Source organism: Liolophura sinensis, chromosome 12 (genome assembly GCF_032854445.1).
Source record: "Liolophura sinensis isolate JHLJ2023 chromosome 12, CUHK_Ljap_v2, whole genome shotgun sequence".
Classification (NCBI taxonomy): domain Eukaryota; kingdom Metazoa; phylum Mollusca; class Polyplacophora; order Chitonida; family Chitonidae; genus Liolophura; species Liolophura sinensis.
The window spans coordinates 17,513,475-17,533,897 of record NC_088306.1 but is presented as its reverse complement, the minus strand read 5'-3'; the positions used below and the strand labels follow the sequence as shown (position 1 = coordinate 17,533,897).

The 20,423-nt window shown below is 38.2% G+C and overlaps 2 protein-coding genes across 2 annotated transcripts in view; one reads left to right on the top strand and one right to left on the bottom strand.

The window, feature by feature from the left end:
* Positions 1-225: 225 nt before the first annotated feature.
* Positions 226-4,402, bottom strand: LOC135479449 (RING-box protein 2-like). The gene is made up of 3 exons (XM_064759277.1): positions 4,215-4,402; positions 2,303-2,350; positions 226-463 (listed from the first exon to the last, which is right to left on the bottom strand). The coding sequence occupies exons 1-3, from the start codon at positions 4,351-4,353 to the stop codon at positions 345-347; spliced, it is 306 nt and encodes a 101-aa protein (XP_064615347.1). The 5' UTR covers positions 4,354-4,402; the 3' UTR covers positions 226-344.
* Positions 4,403-4,579: 177 nt separating this feature from the next.
* LOC135479343 (tyrosine-protein kinase HTK16-like) overlaps positions 4,580-20,423 on the top strand; it is a 28,846-nt gene continuing 13,002 nt past the window's right edge. The window contains exons 1-8 of the mRNA XM_064759167.1: positions 4,580-4,830; positions 6,608-6,775; positions 13,094-13,237; positions 14,189-14,260; positions 16,471-16,586; positions 17,222-17,368; positions 17,659-17,764; positions 19,415-19,482. Coding sequence (XP_064615237.1) covers positions 4,656-4,830; positions 6,608-6,775; positions 13,094-13,237; positions 14,189-14,260; positions 16,471-16,586; positions 17,222-17,368; positions 17,659-17,764; positions 19,415-19,482 — 996 coding nt within the window. The 5' untranslated portion in view covers positions 4,580-4,655. The remainder of the gene's footprint in view (positions 4,831-6,607; positions 6,776-13,093; positions 13,238-14,188; positions 14,261-16,470; positions 16,587-17,221; positions 17,369-17,658; positions 17,765-19,414; positions 19,483-20,423) is intronic.

The window sequence follows — 20,423 nt, the reverse complement described above, 5'->3', positions numbered from 1 at the left end:
ACTGAACAATAAACACTTTGTATGATTAGCTCATGGACGCTTATTTTGTACATGAATAACCCACGCTATTTTAATACAATCAGTGATGGATGGGTGGAATGACTGATTGTTTTAAGCCTCAGTTGGATCTGGACTGGTGCTCTTATCACAAATAAGGCTTCCAGAAGACATTCTTCCTATCACAATTTGGCAGCTACATGAAGCATAAAGCTTGTTACTTCCCACACCTGCCGGTGCAATCGGACCCTGAACATTTCAACATCTGCTCACGGCCTGACATTTACGCTCGAAATCTTCTGGAGTTCCTTAATCCATTCACCCAGTGTTCCCTTCTCCAGCTCTCCTCACTTGCCTATCTTTTGCACCAGCCACTCTTGTTGACATAGTGGGCACCTGTTGTTTTGCTTCACCCATAGAGACATACAGCAGTTGTGAAAGGAATGGTTACACCTCCCCCACACCACTGAAACAAAGTCAGAATGTAAGTTTTACATAACTGGTACAAGTGCAGAATCAATGACTCTTAAGGGACTTTCCCACCTAAAGTAATTCAGACCAAAGCTGATTAGTGTAATGTTCATTCCTGCCTTTGTCATTAATTCGGCCACTGTCACAAAATTTCATAAGTCACATTTCCCATAACTTCGTTTGTAAAAGACGATGCCTAGATTACAATACCATAACTTTCAGGCAAAGTCGTTCACAAACAAAACTTAAGAAAAACTGATCCACAAACTTTCTGAGAAAGTAATCCATGATTCGCTGGCAAACTGGTGATGCAGGGATTTTATTATCTTTTTCATCAGACGGCTACAGTAGAAAAATAGCCAGCTACTCGATAAAAAAGCAAAATAATTAAAATAGGAGCACTGATCAAAGTAGGTGGCTACCTGATACATTTTCTTCAGATGTGGGATGCTTCCACGCCAAAATTAAGTACTTCACAATAGTTGGTAACAACCTTCTAATGAATCCCTTATAATGTATTGAAAGTAATATAAATGTCCAATCTGACACAGACCAAAGCAATCATTGTGCAGAAAAAGGGACAGCACAAGGGAGGCCTGTTCCACCAGAAGTCTAAAGTTTAGACACCTAGCTCAGGTAGCTGAACAGCTGTTTTCTCTAAGGCGTTTCACAAAGAAAATAACTGGCTATTCACTGTAGCTTTTTGTCCTAAATTTTGATAGATAGCCCAAACCCTTAGTCAACGTCCGAAGGTGGCTAGGAAACAAACTTACCCGTACCATTTTTGAAAGTCCATTTATTGATTGGAGAAAAACAGGACTAAATTTGCTTCCATCCGCAAATGAAGATTTTTTAAATCTCACAAATCACCAAAACTCATCTATTGTTGTTTGGCTTCGACTTTCTGTAACTTTATCATTTAGTCGTCTTTTCTTTCTTTCGTAGCCTGCTTTAGTCAGCTAAATAACCCTTAGCCCACTAACAGACCATAGGTGGCTACAGATAATATCTGAATCGGGCCATGGACTCAAAGCTCTCCATAAGCACACCTTCAGCAGGCTTCTGGCATTCACATGCGATAGAGTCACTTACTATTAAATCTTCATTGACTGAATGTAAGTAAGCACATTTACATAAAATGCTGATGTCTGCGAGCATGGTGAACTACAAGTGCATCACATGTAAACCACTGGGAGACTAGCTGTGTGCCACTGGCTTGCCACTCTAGAGAACTGCTAGCCTGGTAGGAACTGTTCTTAATAGTTACAATGTACCCAATACATGTATCTTTTCCCTGAAATGTGCCCAAACAGTTTATTCTGGAGGAAACCACCATAATTTTACATCATCACTCTACCATATTTATTTGGTTAGAAAAATAGATTAAACGATTATTTCATGAAGGGGACCAAAGCAACTTGCAAATACACTTTACATGCACTGTCATACATGCCCAGTCTAAAGTCATAAAAGTTAGCAATTACTTTCTCTCATGAACCAGGTTACCTGACAAACCCTCCTGACATAAAGTCACAGATGAAATAATCAAAACTACAGTATTTGCCTTAAATTTGTCAAAAAAAAAAAAAAAAAAATTTTCCTCCAGGATATTGTTTTACCTTCCAAAAAAGAAATGAGAAATAATTTTTTTTTTAAAAAATCAAAACACTCTGTTAAGACCACTCTCAAAACCAGGGTAAACAAATAACTTATTCACGGCCAAAATTTTTCCTCACATACAGTTTATGAATTTTATCTGTTTTTTTTTTTAACCATGAACCACACCCACCCACCCACACACACTCTATTATACAGTTAATATAGAAGTACCTACCGACACAGTCATCCTGCTTATTTTCTGACTGACATCTCAAACAGGCATCTGAAATTAATACAAGGAAATTGATAAAGCAATGGAGTTGGGATGTGTTAAGTATATATCATGCAAAATGCACACGTACACAGTGTGAAACACAGGATCGTTCCCTGCTAGGTAAGTGTTTACAGACACCACAACACTTACGTCATGACAACTCATCTAAGCATGACCTCTCCTTGCAGTAAGCCTGTGTGGATCGCTTGTACTGTCAAATTATTTATTTTCAATGTATAAATGTTTACATCATGACCATAAACATGTCCCAGTGAAAAAATATGCAAAGGGTATGCAAAGGGTATGCCAAGGATAGGGTCAAAATCGCAAAGCTGTTTGTTCATGGTAATAAGCTGAATTTGTAAATTTTGGGTTGGTAGGTTGGCTGTGATTTTTTTCACCCTGAAATACACATTTTATGGGCATTAAATGTGAAAATTGTTCAGATTATTACTTCTGAATTGCCATCTGTTCAACTCAATAAAATAAATATAGATTTTGGGTAACACTTTTGGGTAGGGCTGTTTTTCACTGGGTAGTTAGCATTACACCAAACAAAAAAGCTATGTAAGCAAAATTCCTCATATCTTTGTCATCAATCATCCTTATACTCCTTTTCGTACATTTAAAAGGATCATTACAAACTGATGTAATTTAAATTCAACACTTCAGTAAACATAATCATCTGAGCAAAAACTGCAGATGTATAAATAAACATGCACCAAAATTGAAACAGCACCATTGGCGTCAATTTTGGGACAAATTTAGTGGTCCATGGACTAAAAATTTCAAGTGACCAAATGCTTTGTTTCAGAAGCCATTTTTCATTGTAGCATAAAAAATATACTTATGTAGTACACATGAATTAACAGAATTTAATATTATAAATTTAATGACATCTGAGTTGTGCCAATCATATCTACTAAAACCTCTCGTAAAAATTAGCAGATACAATCATGAAATTAGTCAACTAAATTTTTGTGTTCTGACAATTTCCTGCAGACTGTGAAGTCATACATAGCATCTGAAGTGGGCCTAAATGAAAACTAAATTTATCAGGCATTGAAATCTGGTTCCACTGGGTGGAGTACGTTCAGAGAAAAATATAAAACTCCTGAACTGAGATTAGCTCACAATCCCTGTTAATGAATAAATAAAAAAGATAACAGTTGATTGAAACTACCAGAACTTCTTGACCTTGTTGTTAAACAAGTAGTTTTGTTTCCACAGGTCAGGGAGTCCATCAGGTTTGGTATAATAATTTAAACAAAAATTTGTGTTTGACTCCCTTCTCCATTTTATCCAAAAAAAAAAAGATATTGTGATGTAAACCAAGGCCAATATTAACCTCATGATCATTTCACATCTTTCTTCTGCTTTCAGGATTTCTCATTCCAAGTCTTTATAATTTCCATATAATTTAACTGTGGCACGAAACTAAGAAAACTCTGGTGTCTGATCTTGCGCATTTGGATAATTTGGTTCGTAGTTTGCCATTTACCCAATCACCAACCACTCCATAACTATATAACTCATAACAGATGTGTAACAACCACCCCCCTGCAAAAGTGCAAAGTCACCACGGTGAACACAGCGTAATTTTCTTCCGCAAAAATGCCTTTTGAACTAGTCACAAGTGGTGCCTGGTTATTTTAAGCCCCGAACTATGTCGGGTCATTCTGAAAGGCACCCTGCAGACACGATAGTCTTTACAACTGCCTCATTTACTTTCCCCAATGACGTCATTAGTCTGAAAAAACAGGCCCCTAAATTGGTTCCAGTTTTCTCCTGATTAATGTTATGTTGTTGTTGTTGCGGTAAAGTAACAGTGGTTTTCATCCTAAGATTTTAAGACAATAAAACCTCTACTGACCCATTACTTGTACTCTGCAGATAGCACACGTGTCACACTCAACATCCCAACTCCACATTGCAACCAAATTCCATTTCTTCAGGGTAAACATTTTGTCTGGTTTTGTCGCGTTTTCACGGTCTTCGTTTTCATCCGCCATCTTGTTCCTAGTTGAAAACTTCACGAATTTTGATTTGTTAAAATATTATTCGTACTTCATTCCCTAGAAGCAATTAAATTACAATATAAAAATTTCCAAAAGCAACTGGAACTTTCCGACAAAAAATAACAAAATAATAAGACAAAATTGAGCGCGAGGATACGATGACCTTGACCTTATGTGCGAGGTCAGAGTTGATGCTGCACCTTGGCTGGTCCAGGAAGTGAAGTTGCAAGATATCGTAGGGTAACTAACGATGATAACAATGCGTTTAATTTAGGTTTTTTGAAAGATATATTTTAATGACAATGGATGATCAAGACGAAACAGTGCCCAGGCTGTGCGAACAACTGTCACGTTCATCACTTAGAGAACTTTTACGGCAGGACCGTGAGAAAGAGGAGATTGCGGAAGCCCAAGTGTCTTGGTACCATGGCAAAATCTCACGAGAAACGGCAGAGACTATTTTACGTCAAGGTTAGTACCCGCTGAAAACAGATCCTATTTGGCCATAAAGGTGAACAAAAAAGTACCTGTCACATAAGGACACTAATGCTGGAATTAAGCATTACTCCAAAAAGAGATAAAATAAAATATAATTTAAAAAAACCCACAAAAAGTGAAATGTTTAGGACCTCTTTTACAGCTGTATATTCAACAACATGGAATTAAGACACGTCTGTCTTAATCCCAGCTTAAATGTACTACCTACATGCTTTATATTTTGACATTTATTTGGTAGGAGATTATTTATCTCGCTGAATTAATAACTGAAGCATGAAGTGACTGCCTTGAATGGCAAAGGAAATCACTGTTCCCTCCTGTCACTGTGTTTAAATGCCATTGTGACAATAAGCTGTCGACGATACTTGTTGATTGATCAAAGAAGGTAATACCTAAACTGCTTATTTTCCCCACAGCAGTGAACAGGAGAATCAACAAAACCCTTGTGAAGGTTTGAACACTCACCTCACATGTTGTAGCTTTGAAAGACAAAGTGACATTGAACATTCCTATCTGTCTCTTATCTGAAATGTTGTATTTTTATGATATGAAACTGTAACTGACTGGAATCAGTATATTTTCATAGCACTTAAATACTGTAGCTAAGTCAAATGAAAAAAAATAATGGAAAGTGGTATGTGTGGTATAAAGAGAATAGAATGAGGGTTTAAAGCACTGACAGACCAATGCCCACATGTATGTACTGTAATGTAGTCATATCCATTGTCTTAATTGACATGGCATTTTAGTAAGGCATTGTTTTGTGGCTGTATTTATTTAGGTATTTAATTGGTGTTTTTTTGTCATAACCAAGAATATTTCACTTCTACGACGGCGGCCAGCATTACTCTGGAGGAAACCGAGCAGAGCCTAGGCAGAAACCACAACCATCCACAGGTTGTTGACATTCCCACGTACCCACCGTGACCATATTGGTGAGAGGCTCTTGCTATGCTGGAACATTAACCACCTTGGTCTTTATGCGGCTGTATTATGTCCACCTGACTGCATTAGGCCAGATTGGTATTAAATGAATGGGTGGTGCCTCATATCTGGTGTGACAGTGATAGTGATATCACTGCATTTATACTTAAACTTACATTCCACTGTTTTGCAGGACAGGTTTTTGTCTCAATAGAATTCTGTGGATTTACCTATAGTTACATAAGATTTATGATTACAGTGTTAAAAACAGCTTTGTAATATGGTCATCAGTTTGATTCCCATAACTTGGGCTAAAATTCAAAACTGTGAGACTATACATTAAATATCCATCAATAAAATACCATCCATAAGGGGGCATCAGTCGCTCATTTGGTAAGCGCACTAGTGCGGCATAATGACCGAGGAGTCTCTCACCAATGCGGTCGCTGTGAGTTCAAGTCCAGCTCAATCTGGCTTCCTCTCCCACCGTACGTGCGAAGGCCTGTCAGGAACCTGCGGATGGTCGTGGATTTCCCCCTGGCTCGGCCCAGTTTCCTCCCACCATAATGCTGGTCGCCGTCGTATAAGTGAAATATTCTTGAGTATAGCATAAAACACCAATCAAATAAATAAATAAATAAATCCAACTTGATAACAATGATATTGATTGACTAATCAGAGAGTAATATTTAATGTCTTCTCAAGTAAATGTGTTATCAGCCATAGAGCAGATGATTGTACATATGTTATAGCTAAAGCATTTGTCAAAAATGGATGAAAATTCAGGAAATTAAGTTCATAAATTCAGTCTTATTTTTCTTTTCAGGCATAGCTGACCATGGTAACATAGATGGGCTGTTTCTGGTAAGGGAGAGCACTGCGTCACCGAAGGACTTCGTCCTTTCTCTGATGTACAACAGGGAACCTTATCACTTTGTCATTCAGAACCAATGTGAAGGTCACTACAGGATAGATCAAGGACCAGTGATACATGGTGAGTGCTGTAGTTGTGCGTATGCACGCTGAAGGTTGAGAGGGAGGGGTCCTCCATGGCTCAGTCGGTTAGCACGCTGGCGCAGCGTAATGACCCAGGAGCCTCTCACCAATGCGGTCACTGTGAGTTCAAGTCCAGCTCATGCTGGCTTCCTCTCCAGTCGTAAGTAGGAAGGTCTGCCAACAACCTGCGGATGGTCGTGGGTTTCCCCCTGGCTGTGCCTGGTTTCCTCCCACTATAATGCTGGCCGCCGTCATATAAGTGAAATATTCTTGAGTACGGCGTAAAACATATATTGTTTCTTCTTGTGGCAGGATGAGTCCATGCCACCAAGCACTGCCGCAGGTGAAGTATCATGTCGAAGACACTAGGCATGACACTCCACCAAGTCACATTATACTGACACCGTGAAAACCAGTCCCGTTTCCTTGTTCTAACTGCCCAGGAGTCTCTCACCAATGCGATTTGCAACAGCAAAAGAGTTCAAACTCGAAATTCTCCTATTCATTGATGCAGCAGATGGCTGATTGTGATGTAATCAAGTAATTTGTTGGCTATAATTGCTACAATGTATTTTTCAGTAAAATTATGTACTGTACATGTATTTATTCTGAACAAGACACTGTTCAGTAGTCCAGGTTCATTTAGACCGTAGCATACCATATATTTACTTATTCCACTGCGCAGAGCTTGTTTGTAAATCATTCATTCTTTTTTTTTTCCAAACCTTACTTAACTCTCATTTTAATTTCCTTTAGTAGAGATAACTTAGCTCGAGAGATAATATATGCGTGTACACCGATTTATAGACCTGTATTTCACCTGCCGATAATTATTCATGCATATTATTAAAAACAAAGAAAAAAACCCCGTGATAAATAGCCTTAAGGTGAATGGGATTATTGTACATTGTATGCATAGTCTCTAACTATCTTCATATATATATATATATATATATATATATATATTTGAATACCTTGTGGTACACTCTGCAGGCTTGAAGTAAGTATTGAAAGCTACTTTATTAGTACTGATAATGATGAACACCACATTCCTGCATACGTTTTATTAGGATGTGTTGGACTGTGTTTGTGTTCTACTAAAAGGCAGATTGCTTTATTCTGATCTGGGTGTGTGACGTGTTTCCTATGAAGCATTGCTTGTAAAGATTCAGTTTGTGAGCTACATGTAATACTATTGAAAAGTTCAACTGTGTTGCTTTTGATTTAGGGACATATTTGCAACATTTTTCATCAGTATTAGAGAGACCTGTAAGTGGCCCGGGAAGTGAATCACTTGAACCTGTTCCATTTGCTCCCTCTTCATCATGTGTTTTCCCCACATGAGTTGTTTCTGACTGTGTTCATAACGTATATCAGTGGCATAGCACTTTAAGAATCAGGTGAATGACACCTGACAGCTGGCTGAGCCTTGTCTTTAAACCCCTTACACCTTAAGCCTGGTTCTCACATGACAAACAGAGGTGATTTATTGCTGACACTACACAAGTGGTGGGTGTTGTTGACATTGAATCGAGCTTTGAATGTGAACACATGTACATGTAAAGGCCAACTCAACAAGCAGTTGTTCACCATATGGACCAGAACCAGATTTTAGAAAGAATGCTGAGAAAGTTTGAGTACATCAAATGTTCCACAAACTAAATAAAGATTACAAGCTCTCTTCCATTTTTTCTAACCATAAATCTGACCCACCTCATGCAGGTGAAAAATTCTTAACTCCAGAAAGTGAGTAAAAAATCTTTCTAGAGAGTGAAAGCCTGTCTAGAAAATGAGTAAATATCTTGCTAGGAAATAGGGCGAAAATTACACTGAAAAAATCTCGTGAAAATACGTGTAAATTCAGGTAGAAAGCTAGTAGAATGTGGTTAGAAAGCTAGACAGAATCTGTGCTATCATGTGAGTAAAAAACTTCCTTAAAAATCCATGACAACCTTTTGCTGTAGACTTGTATAAGGTTGAAGAGGGCCATAGGCTTAGCTAGACAGGTGTCTCAGAGTCTTTTAGATGCCCTATTTTGACAAAATTAACATGAAAGAGATATGGAAAATAGGAGAAAGTTGGGATTGAGACAGCCTGATTTGAAGTTCTGGGTGAATCTATGGAGCCTGTTTCACTGAGGTGGTTAGCGTGCCAGGGCAGTGCCTTTGACCAAGGATCCCCTCGCCAGTGTGGTCACTGTGAGTTCAAGTCCAGTGCACGCTGGCTACTTCTCTGGGCGCACATGAGAACGTCTTGCAACTTGTGGATGGTTGTGGGTTTCCTCGGGGCTCTTCCTGGTGTCCTCCCACCATAATGCTGGCTGGCATCATACAAGTGAAGTATTCTTGAGTACGGTGTTAATCACCAATCAAATAAATAAATAAATAAATATATAATGGTGGAAAGTGAGAAGTTTGGTAGGAATAGAAAAGGAATCTAATAGTTGTAAATGAATAAGAATATTGCCCAGAAAGGATCTAATATTAGAGTATTTTAGTGAAAGTCTTGCCAGAAAGTGCAGTGTAAGTAATGTCTGAGTTGAAAGTTGATAGAGCCTTGTTATATAGAAGATGAATAGAAATCTTGCTTTTAAGTTACTGCAGATCTTGTTAGAAAGTGGCTGAAAATCATTCTAAAATCACACCAGAAAGCTAGTAAAAATCTGAGAAGACAAGTAGAATTTTTGGTTGTAAGTGATCGCTAATCTTCCTGGAAAGTGACGGTTAGAATCTTTGCCAGAAAGTCAATATAAAATTTGGCCAGAAAGTAAGAATCAGGCTTTAAAGTGAGTAAAATATGTTGATAGGATGTATGATTAAGACTTTTGTTAGAAAGTGAGATAGAATCTTTGTTAAAAGTAAGAATCGTTTCTTTTTACGGTGTCTCATTTTACTTGGATGGGAATCATATGAGAACTAGTTGTTTCAGTGCTCTCGTCTATACAAGTGTTACATAAGTGGAGCAACCTGCGGATGGTCGTGGGTTTCCCCACTGCTCTGCCCGTTTTCCTCCCCCATACTGCTGGCTGCTGTTCTGTAAGCAAAATATTCTTGAGTAGGCCGTAAAACACCATTAAACTAATTAAATAAATAATGACACAAGTGTAGGGCTTGAAAGGTATGCCATTATAATCTGATTATGTCACCAACATGATTGTTTACCATGACTGTGTTCCAGGGAAAGTTTTGGATATTGACAGTGTCAATTATCATTGATGAATAAAGTGGTGTAGTAAAGTAATGATTTTGGAAAAAATGGCAAAAAATATGCTTGATATTTGAAGATGAAATGTCTACCTTTAAAACAATGTACATGCCGGTCTACATTTATAACCCAGTGGTACATGAAGTTCTGATTATATTACGTCCCATTTGTTTTGATATACAACATGTATGCGACCATTTTCACAGAAATGTTCACGTTATGTAATTATTACTTCCCTGTAATTATTCATGATATTCAGAATTTGGAATGTGTCAAGATCCTTTGCCCATGTATAATCAGTCCTGGTTAAAAGTGCTCGACACACTATTTGCTTTTCTAGGAATCTGATCCAGGATTGGCCATAGTCTAGCCAGTATTGTGTGTTTGCATGGACATGTGTGAAGTGCAGTTAGAAAGCCGTGGTACCTGACAGTATCTGTATTCGGCAGCTCATGATCTGTTTTGTTTGCCACTGTGCATGTGTATTTAACCCACAAAAGCAGGATCATGATTATTTCGAAAAGGATTTAAAAACTACCCTAACCGCTTAAACTGCCTCTGTGATCAATATTTTGAAAGAACTATGGGGTGAAAAGAAATAGTTTTAACTTTGCCCAGTTTCCTGGGAGCAAGGTTAAAGTTTGCCACTAAAGCTGAATTACTTAATAGATCAGTATTCCAGAAATGTTCTAAAAATATTATGAAAATTCTACACTGCTTGTCAAGAAAATAAATTCTAAACAGTAGTCAGTGCCTAGCCACTTATTTGGTGACTCCATTTTGCCGTGTTCTAGGGTGACATCACAAAACCTAGGAGCTCTCCCGTACAATCAGTATTAAACATTGAGACAGTGAGAAAATACAAACAAAAACACAAAAACAAAAACACGTGATACCCAAAGTATATCAGCTCTGTTCCATGTTCAAAGGGCCAATGCTTTTTTTAGTTTAGCGCGTGGTCAGTTCGATTTTCGTAGACACAAGCATCATGTTTTAGCGGTCTGACTTGTCCTTGTCCTGCATTAGTGTGAAAGCATTTGGCATAGCTGGTTGTACCGACTTCAGGGAATTTACCGAACATAGCAGGTCCTTCTGATTGACATAAGACCCTTTCATTGAGATTACTGGAAGATATTTTCGTACTAAATCTGACTTTGCTAAGGAAACTAATGTAAAGTCACAATATTTTTCTTCAAGCAATGATTCTCCCAAGGCAGTTTTCTTACCAGCTCACCCTGACAAGCTACTACAGTATCCTGCCCAACATGTGAGCATTGTGGCACGGGCAGTTGTGCTCAGTTCCCTGCTCATAAAAGTATAGTTCAAAATGCATCAGTTTAACACTTAACCCAACCGCAAAATCCAATTTATTGCATCCATATCGTCTATCCTCTATAAGAAACCACACTGACAATCGAGAGCAAAAAGGTTTTTTGACGTGACAGACAATTATCATGTGACCCTTGCAGGGCTAGTGATTGGCCAAGTTCATAAGGGCTTCCACAATATGGCTACTCAGAGTGAATTGTCCGTCAGTGCCATATCCCATTGCAGAACTTCATCTTCTTGGCTTTCAAAATTTTATCAAATTTTTCACATATTTTTCTGTGATAACTGTGTCGTATGTCATTTTGTATGTATATATAGTGACAGACTTTATGTTCACGTTAAGGTAGTGTTAAATTTGATTGATCTTGACTTTTGGGGACTATTGTATTTGATACCTGAACTTTTCCATCACTGTAGTTTTTATGTTAAAACATGTTTGATGGGAATGAGCAGTCGTTCTTTTTTTTTATGTCTTCTTTTGAAAAAAAAAAAATACCTAAAGACTTTCTTTGGACTTTATCGTCTCTTCTTTCAAAACTAATTTCAAAACTAAAACTGAATTACATACTGGCATCTAAGTATTCCCTGCCTGATGTATACCAGAGGGTTTATACACTAAGAGTTTATATAGAGTTATCCAGGCACTTGATAAGTCTAAATCATTCTGGTGAGACTAGTGCTTAGTTGGGACTTCCCTGTACTGGCCCAGTTTTAGTGTAAAGCTGAGTTGACTGAAATAATTGTTGCCCACCATCTAATTACACTGACTGACTGATTGATTGAACACTTACACATTACACTGACCAGTCGTAAAGATCATTAAGAGTATGTTCAACATTTCATCTTACTAAAACAATATTTTTTCTTGATCGGTGTCTTACACTGTATTTAAGAATATTTAACTTACATGTATACGACAGCTGCCAGCATTATGGTGGGAGGAAACCGGGTAGAGCCCAGGGAAGCCCACTACCATCCACAGGTTGCTGACAGACCTTCCTACGTACAGCCAGATAGGGCAATATGGTTTTTTTTTATTTTCTCTTTGTTTTACCAATAATAAACTTGCCCTTGCTTTGTTAGGTTTTTCTCACTAAAGTCATAAAATCTACCTACAAACATAGTGCAAAACCAACACAGGTATGTGCAGGTACTGTATAAGCAATTACAACTTAAATCACAATTTTGGTCTCCTTTTAAACAGGTAGGACAGACATGCACCTTTGTTGTGATTATTGTCTCAAAGGCTTGGGAAATTCATGTATCAAGTTGTAGTTGTTGTACTATACAGTACAATCAGCGTTTCCAAGCTGAATCATACTTTTTGTCCTGTTTTGATGGCTTCAAACCGCATGGGTTTTTGAAGACTGCCTCTGGATATACATGTGGAAAATTCCCTCATCATCAGAGAATACGTCAGTGTACATTGAATTTCGGACACTGAAATAACTGTCTTGAGACCAGAGAAAACTAGCTTGACACCGTTAAGTCATGGGTTTGAGTTTATCTGGAGCCAGTATTTTCGCTGGTCTTGAGATATTATTTGTTATTTTCAATAATTTATGTGTCGGAAATTAAATGTAAATTGTTATAGAAAATGTCAATTGATATAGCGTGCATGAAAATTTTTTTGGCTTTCCTTTTGTTTTCCTCTGAAGGATTCAACAACTGCAATTTTTGGCCGCACATTTCACAATCCTGACATACTTTGTGCATACTCAAGTGTCATATCAGATTTGGGCCACTTGAACATATGGTTTGTTATTTTTGGTTGTTTGAGCAGGTCTGGATGAGCTGATTCAGCGTTACAAGGAGAATGACCACGGATTACCTCACAAGTTGACACAGTTCTGTATCGATCAGCCACCCCCGCACCAGGCCAGGAAGTTTGGTCATACCAATATTCTTCACAGAGCCGTGGGCGAGGGTAATATACATTTACTGCCTTGTTCATCACATTATTAAACAAACCAGCATGCTCTCTGCTGCTGACATCACCAAATTATCTTTCCGCACACCTTTCACTTGCCTTTTCCCGGTATTCATATATTAAAAATAATTAATGAATTCTTTTTGCAAAGAATGTTTCCTCAATTTTGTACATAACAAAATTTTGCACAAAAAAAATCCCCAAAAAGGAAAACACTTATTGCCGTTAATTTTTATAAACTTTACAGTTGTTTTTTTTTTTTTGTATTTATTCACCATAAGTAGAATTCGTAAAATATGTTTACAGAAAGTAAAGCATTGCAGGAATAAAGTCACAAAGGGCTTGATCTATCCCGAGGAAGTACAAGTATCTAAGAAGGTGATGGTTGTAGGTGAATTATAAGTAAATAATAACAAAGCAAACGTTTTACATATTTCAGAAAAACACAAAGCAGTGTTACGTGCCAAAAGAAATGCTGTGGTGCATGGCTGTGAGACATTTATATGTTGGAAAACAAGTCAGAATTTTTCATCAAGTAATCTTGATCTTACACTGAATCTGGGGTCGGTTTCATGAAGCTCACTTAGCTAAGTTAATCTACCATGGGAATGCATGTTGTAGAGATATACAGTGCACTCAGCTAAGGGCAACTCGAAGCATGCTTCATGAAACTGGCCCCAGATGTTTTTTTCTCCAATTTCACCCATTCTGTTTCAGCTGATCTTATCATTTTATCTGCATCTGTGTTTGTTTTTATTCTGTTTTTGTCTGTTAGTGTGTCCTCACCTTGCCAAAGATGAGTCTGGCTTCCCTAGGACACTCCAATTTCCACCACCTATGTCATAAAACTGAATGAAAACTCTTGAGTATCACATTAAAAGCAATCAAATAAATAATTATGTATTTTTTTCTCCTCCTTTCAACGGTGTCCTTTTCTATTATTTTCAGGTAATGTTCAGATCACACAGGAGATTCTGAATTCAGTCAATCACCCTGATGTTAACAAGAAGAATGCTGATGGTATGACTAGTCTCACCTGTCTCACTAGAGCTAGATAGAGAGCTATACCATAAACCAGTCTCACTAGAGCCAGATAGAGAGCTATACCATAAACCAGTCTCACTAGAGCCAAATAGACAACTAGACCATAAACCAGTCTCACTAGAGCCAAATAGAGAGCTATACCATAAACCAGTCTCACTAGAGCTAGATAGAGAGCTATACCATAAACCAGTCTCACTAGAGCCAGATAGAGAGCTATACCATAAACCAGTCTCACTAGAGCCAGATAGAGAGCTATACCATAAACCAGTCTCACTAGAGCTAGATAGAGAGCTATACCATAAACCAGTCTCACTAGAGCTAGATAGAGAGCTATACCATAAACCAGTCTCACTAGAGCCAAATAGACAACTAGACCATAAACCTGTCTCACCAGAGCCATATAGACATCTAGACCATAAACCAGTCTCACTAGAGCCAAATAGAGAACTAGACCATAAACCAGTCTCACCAGAGCCATATAGACATCTAGACCATAAACCAGTCTCACTAGAGCTAGATAGAGAGCTATACCATAATTCAGTCTCACTAGAGCCAAATAGACAACTAGACCATAAACCTGTCTCACCAGAGGCATATAGACATCTACACCATAAACCAGTCTCACTAGAGCCAGATAGAGAGCTATACCATAAACCAGTCTCACTAGAGCCAAATAGACAACTAGACCATAAACCTGTCTCACCAGAGCCAAATAGACAGCTAGACCATAAACCTGTCTCACCAGAACCATGTAGACAACTAGACCATAAACCAGCCTCACCGGAGCCAGATAGACAACTAGACCATAAACCAGTCTCACCAGAGCCAAATAGACAACTAGACCATCAACCAGTCTCACCAGAGCCATATAGACAACTAGACCATCAACCAGTCTCACCAGAGCCATATAGACAACTAGACCATAAAGCAGTCTCACCAGAGCCATATAGACAACTAGACCATAAAGCAGTCTCACCAGAGCCATATAGACAACTAGACCATAAAGCAGTCTCACCAGAGCCATATAGACAACTAGACCATAAACCAGTCTCACCAGAGCCATATAGACAACTAGACCATAAACCAGTCTAACTAGAGCCAAATAGACAGACCATAAACCAGTCTCACCAGAGCCATATAGACAACTAGACCATAAACCAGTCTCACTAGAGCCAAATAGACAACTAGACCATAAACCTGTCTCACCAGAGCCATATAAACAACTAGACCATAAAGCAGTCTCACCAGAGCCATATAGACAACTAGACCATAAACCAGTCTCACTAGAGCCAAATAGACAACTAGACCATAAACCTGTCTCACCAGAGCCATATAGACAACTAGACCATAAAGCAGTCTTACTAGAGCCAGATTTAATTTGATCATGTGTTTGCCACAAATTTTAAAAAAAGTTTGTAATTTACTTAGCCATGTTCTGTTGTAAGCTAGCTTAGAGAATCTGCTTTTATTTTAAACAATATTTATGACCGGTACAAGGGTACTCAGCTTGAGCAACTGAAAAAAGTTATGTGTGTAGAAGAAATCTTTTCACAAATTCTGAATATTTTGCATCTGACCTAACATTTTGCAAATGACAAAGTTACTTATTTAATCAAATTTCAAAAGCTCTGTTCATCTTAGAAAGATATTTTTTCAGTTTTTTGGAAGGTAGGATGATATTGGAAAGGTCAGTGTTTCAGAATCTAAAGATAATATTTTATGACCCTTATTTGCCTGGAAAAAATTCCTGTTTGGATCAGTCTTTTTGGACAAATAGCCTCAGTATGTATGTAAAAAAGAAACCTTGAATGCTAATTATACATTTGAATAAAGTTTCATAATTATGGAGGCTGAGGTTCACACAGACAAGTACTGTTTATATGACTTTCAAGGAAATGAAGCCCCAAATATGTATTTTTTATGCTGGTAAAGGAAATGTATTTATACGTGTGGTCTGGAAATTTGCTGTAAAATGTGCGTGGTGAAAATTAGATTTCTTTTTTCAAAACAATAACATTCTACTTTCCAAATAAACCTAAAAACACCTTTCTAAATCAGCAGAACTTTCAGGCAAAATATATAGCTTAATCATGAATGAAATATTAGGTAAAATACAGCACGTGGATATATTTGTATATATTGAAATGAAGTCTGGCATGCTATTTAGTTGTCTCCCCTGATTACAGGTTCCACTGCTCTCCATGATGCCAGTTTCTATGGCCTGAGTGAGATTGTATCGCTTCTCCTGGCTGCTGGAGCAAACGCCAACAGTAGAGACAGTGGGGCGTACACTGCGCTGGCGGTGAGTTCTTGAAGAAATAACACATTCTGGCTTGCTCACCAATGGCACATGGGCAGGTCTGACAGCATCCTGCGGATCGCACAGCCTTCACACGCTATGTGCCAGTAGAGGCACACAGTCTTAATTCCTGCACTTTTTCTATGTATTATATCCTGGTAATCGTAAATATTTATAGCGGGAAGGTCTTCCAGCAACCTGCAGATGGACGTGGTTTCTCTCAGGCACTGCTCCGTTTTCTTCCACCATAATGCTGGCTGCTGTCATATAAGTGAAATATTCTTCAATACGGCGTAAAACATCAGTGAAGTAAATAAATAAATAAATCAAAATACATCATATAGGTAATCATAGTATGGTAACACTGATGAATTTGGCCATTAATGTAGTCATTATTCTGTATTTTACCTACAGTCTTGCATGTAAAATTTGATTTCTAGAAGCATATAAAGGCCAGTGCATGCTTAAAGTTATTATTTTGAAATCAGATTGTAAGTTTTTCTGATTTGTTCTGCATCAGACTTCAAAAAAAAAAAACAATGTATGAATGATTCAGAATCAAGCGATATGTGTCACTTGTAATATGCTAAACCATAGCTGTAGTTTGGCCATCTCACCTGTGTGCACCTGTTCTACAGAGAGCATGCTGTGGAGGAAGTGGCCGACCGAACTCTGTAGCTGTGCTCATCACCCAGGGCGGAGCTGACCCACAGGAACCCTGCCCTAAGACAGGCTGGGTGCCTCTCCATGAGGCTGCCATGAGGGGTCACTGTGAATGTGTCAAGGTAAGGAGAAAAATATGGCTTGTTCAGACTTCTGGTTATTAGCAGATTAAAATAACTATAGCAAGACTGAGATTTGAAACAAATTATTGGTGTTAAGGTAATAATTTGTATACATAATATTTCATATATATATATATATATATGCATAATAACTGTAATGCACCTGAGATTTAACACTTTTTTATCTGAACTTTTAGTGATTATTTGATCAGAAAAACTGAAGTGTTGGCATACAATATATTGCCTTTTTGTGCAGATCTCACTTTGGATAAATGTATGTGTTTTTTCAGATGTTGCTAGCGTTTGACGCCCCCCTGATGTCTCGCACTCATGATGGTGACACCCCGTGCGACATTGCTCAGAAGTATGGCAAGCTGGAGTGTGCCAGTCTCCTCAGTAAGTGTGTTTTGCAGAGGTCATTATGAGGGTCATTGGGTAAATATGTATTTTATTGGTGTTTCATACCATAACAGAAGAACATTTCACATACGATTGTGGCAGGCATTATGGTGGGAGGAAACCAGGCAGAGGTGGTGGGTGGAACCTGTGACCATCTGCAGGTTTCTGGCAGATCTTCCCACGTAGTACCGGGAAAAGGTCATTGTGAAGGTTATCGTGTCATGGAGGTCATATGATTTTAGAGGTTTTACAATCATGACAATGTCATGGATATATTAACAACAGGATTTATATTAGCATTTCTCATGATGCAGTTTTGCAGTACACTTTAGTGCGATAACAAAAATTATTAGCAGTCCTACATGTGCAAGTGTATCAGTGGATATTAGCAGTCCTACATGTACAAGTGTATCAAAGGATATTAGCGGTCCTACATGTAGAAGTGTATCAAAGGATATTACCGGTCCTACATGCATAAGTGTATCAAAGGATATTAGCAGTCTTACATGTAAAAGTGTAACAAAATGGAAACACAGATTCATGTACATGTATCTAATTTGGTCAATCACAAATGTTCCTTTAAAATCGGTAAAGTGTATCTGGTCAATATCCATCAAAATTTACAAGTTTTCAAGATAGCAGAAATTTATGAAATGAAGTAAACTTCAACTTAACTTTGAATTCATTGTACAGTTCAAACTGTGACTTACACAAACAACAGAGTATTATTTTGTTTTACATTGACATTGAAAATTGTAATGGTTACCCTAGAGGGTAGAGACGCTTGTCAATCAATCGATAGGACACATTGAGGTGCTGGTTCAAACCTGTCTTTGGACAAAAATTTCGTTGATTACTCACTTCTCGTTTCCCTGGCCCAGTAGCGGGTTCTTGGGGACAATAAGCGACCATAGACGTTTGTGTGGCCATTTGTGCAATCCAACATTCACTGTAGATCACTTTTCTTCTGCCAAATGAATATGGTGTGCATACATGTATGTATATTTCAGATGTGGGCAAGTTTGTCAATAACTTGCCAAAGTTTGGTGGTTTCTTCCACCCATAAAACTGACTGCCATTGTATAAGTGAAAAATTATGGTGTTAAGCAACTTTCAAATAAATAATTAAATACCTGTATTGGTGTCCTGAAGGCTTCTCCTTGCAAAAACCCTCATTGCCATAAAAGTACATGTATTATAATACACTTTTGTATGGTGTTGAACAAAGAAAATCAACCAATCACGTCTGGTTTATTTATTTGATTGGTGTTTTACGCCGTACTCAAGAATATTTCACTTATACGACGGTGGCCAGCATTATGGTGGGAGGAAACTGGGCAGAGCCCGGGGGAAACCCACGACTATCCGCAGGTTGCTGGCAGACCTTCCCACGTACGGCCGGAGAGGAAGCCAGCATGAACTGGACTTGAACTCACAGCGACTCACTGGTGGGAGACTACTGGGTCATTACGATGCGCTAGTGCCACGGAGGACCCCCACATCTGGTCATAATGTAAATGTGAACTGCTAATCTGCAGAACTGCTGTATTGTATTTTGTAACTTTACATGTCAGTCAGTCCCATTACAAATATGTCATTTGGCTTGTGTACTTTAACTAAGTGTGGAGTGTCCATTTTATTTTACAGGTAGATATGTCGTACCTAAACCACAGCTGAAAAAGGAACAGTGGTACCATGGTAACCTTGACAGACAGGTCAGTAGATTATACGTTCTCATAGATGTTAGTAGTTTTCATCAGCTCAGAGTTTATCTTGAGGAATTGATGTTGTTAGTTCGCCATTAGAAAGTAAAACAGTGGGAAAGTGTGGCATATCCAGTGTTGGTGTCAACTTTAGATTTTTCATTTGCACTTCTTGATTTATGTTGTGACGGTGACCTTGAGAATGTTTGTATTTAGCACATTTTCGGTTTTCCATTTGTTTGGATTAATTGTACCAACTTTCTAAATAACAGGCCTGCGAATAACTTTTGGAGGCATGACTGACAAATTTCAAAACCCATTCTATCCAACCAGTGGTTCGCTGAGTTACTTGAACGTCTTGTCAGGCACCATTTAGTTTGTACCAGACAAGATGGGACATGATTCCTGAAGATGCTCCTGTCAGGCTGCTTATGCAGGCTCGAAATTAGGTAAACCAGTAAGGGGAAGCAACTCTTCCACAACACCAGAACATGAAGAAAGTGGATTTCAAAGCTATGTGGCTCAGCCGGCAAAGTCAACCCCGCACCCCACAAAATGTAGATGTACAACTGCTATAATGATATGAATGATACCCTCATTCCACAACCTTTTCTCACATAAAAGAGCAGCTTGCAGTGCAATTTATGCACCTGTTGAAGTTGATCTTTGAGACAAAACTACAGTTGTACATTGGTTGGATTGGCCAGTTTCAGGGCTTCACAAAAAGTGTAATTTTATCAGTCTTCATAGAATAATGCCTTCAGAATATGCTTGAATAAACATCTTACAAACATGCAAAAAGGTTGAAGAATTGAAGTGTGATATAAATGAATTTTTCTTGCTTTGTACCTATATTGTTTTCCTGTCTTTTAATGGCATCTACAGCTTGGCTTGTTCCTGTGTTTAATGACCTGTTATATACACAATTTCCTCTTGTTTCTAAGTTCAGGAAC

Excerpts from the sequence above, each read along its gene's own strand:
- LOC135479449 (XM_064759277.1), bottom strand. The coding sequence starts at position 4,353 with ATGGCGGATGAAAACGAAGACCGTGAAAACGCGACAAAACCAGACAAA. Across the intron at positions 2,351-4,214 it reads CTGCAGAGTACAAGTAATGG|ATGCCTGTTTGAGATGTCAG; the intron begins GTCAGTAGAGGT and ends TATTAATTTCAG. Across the intron at positions 464-2,302 it reads TAAGCAGGATGACTGTGTCG|TGGTGTGGGGGAGGTGTAAC; the intron begins GTAGGTACTTCT and ends ACTTTGTTTCAG.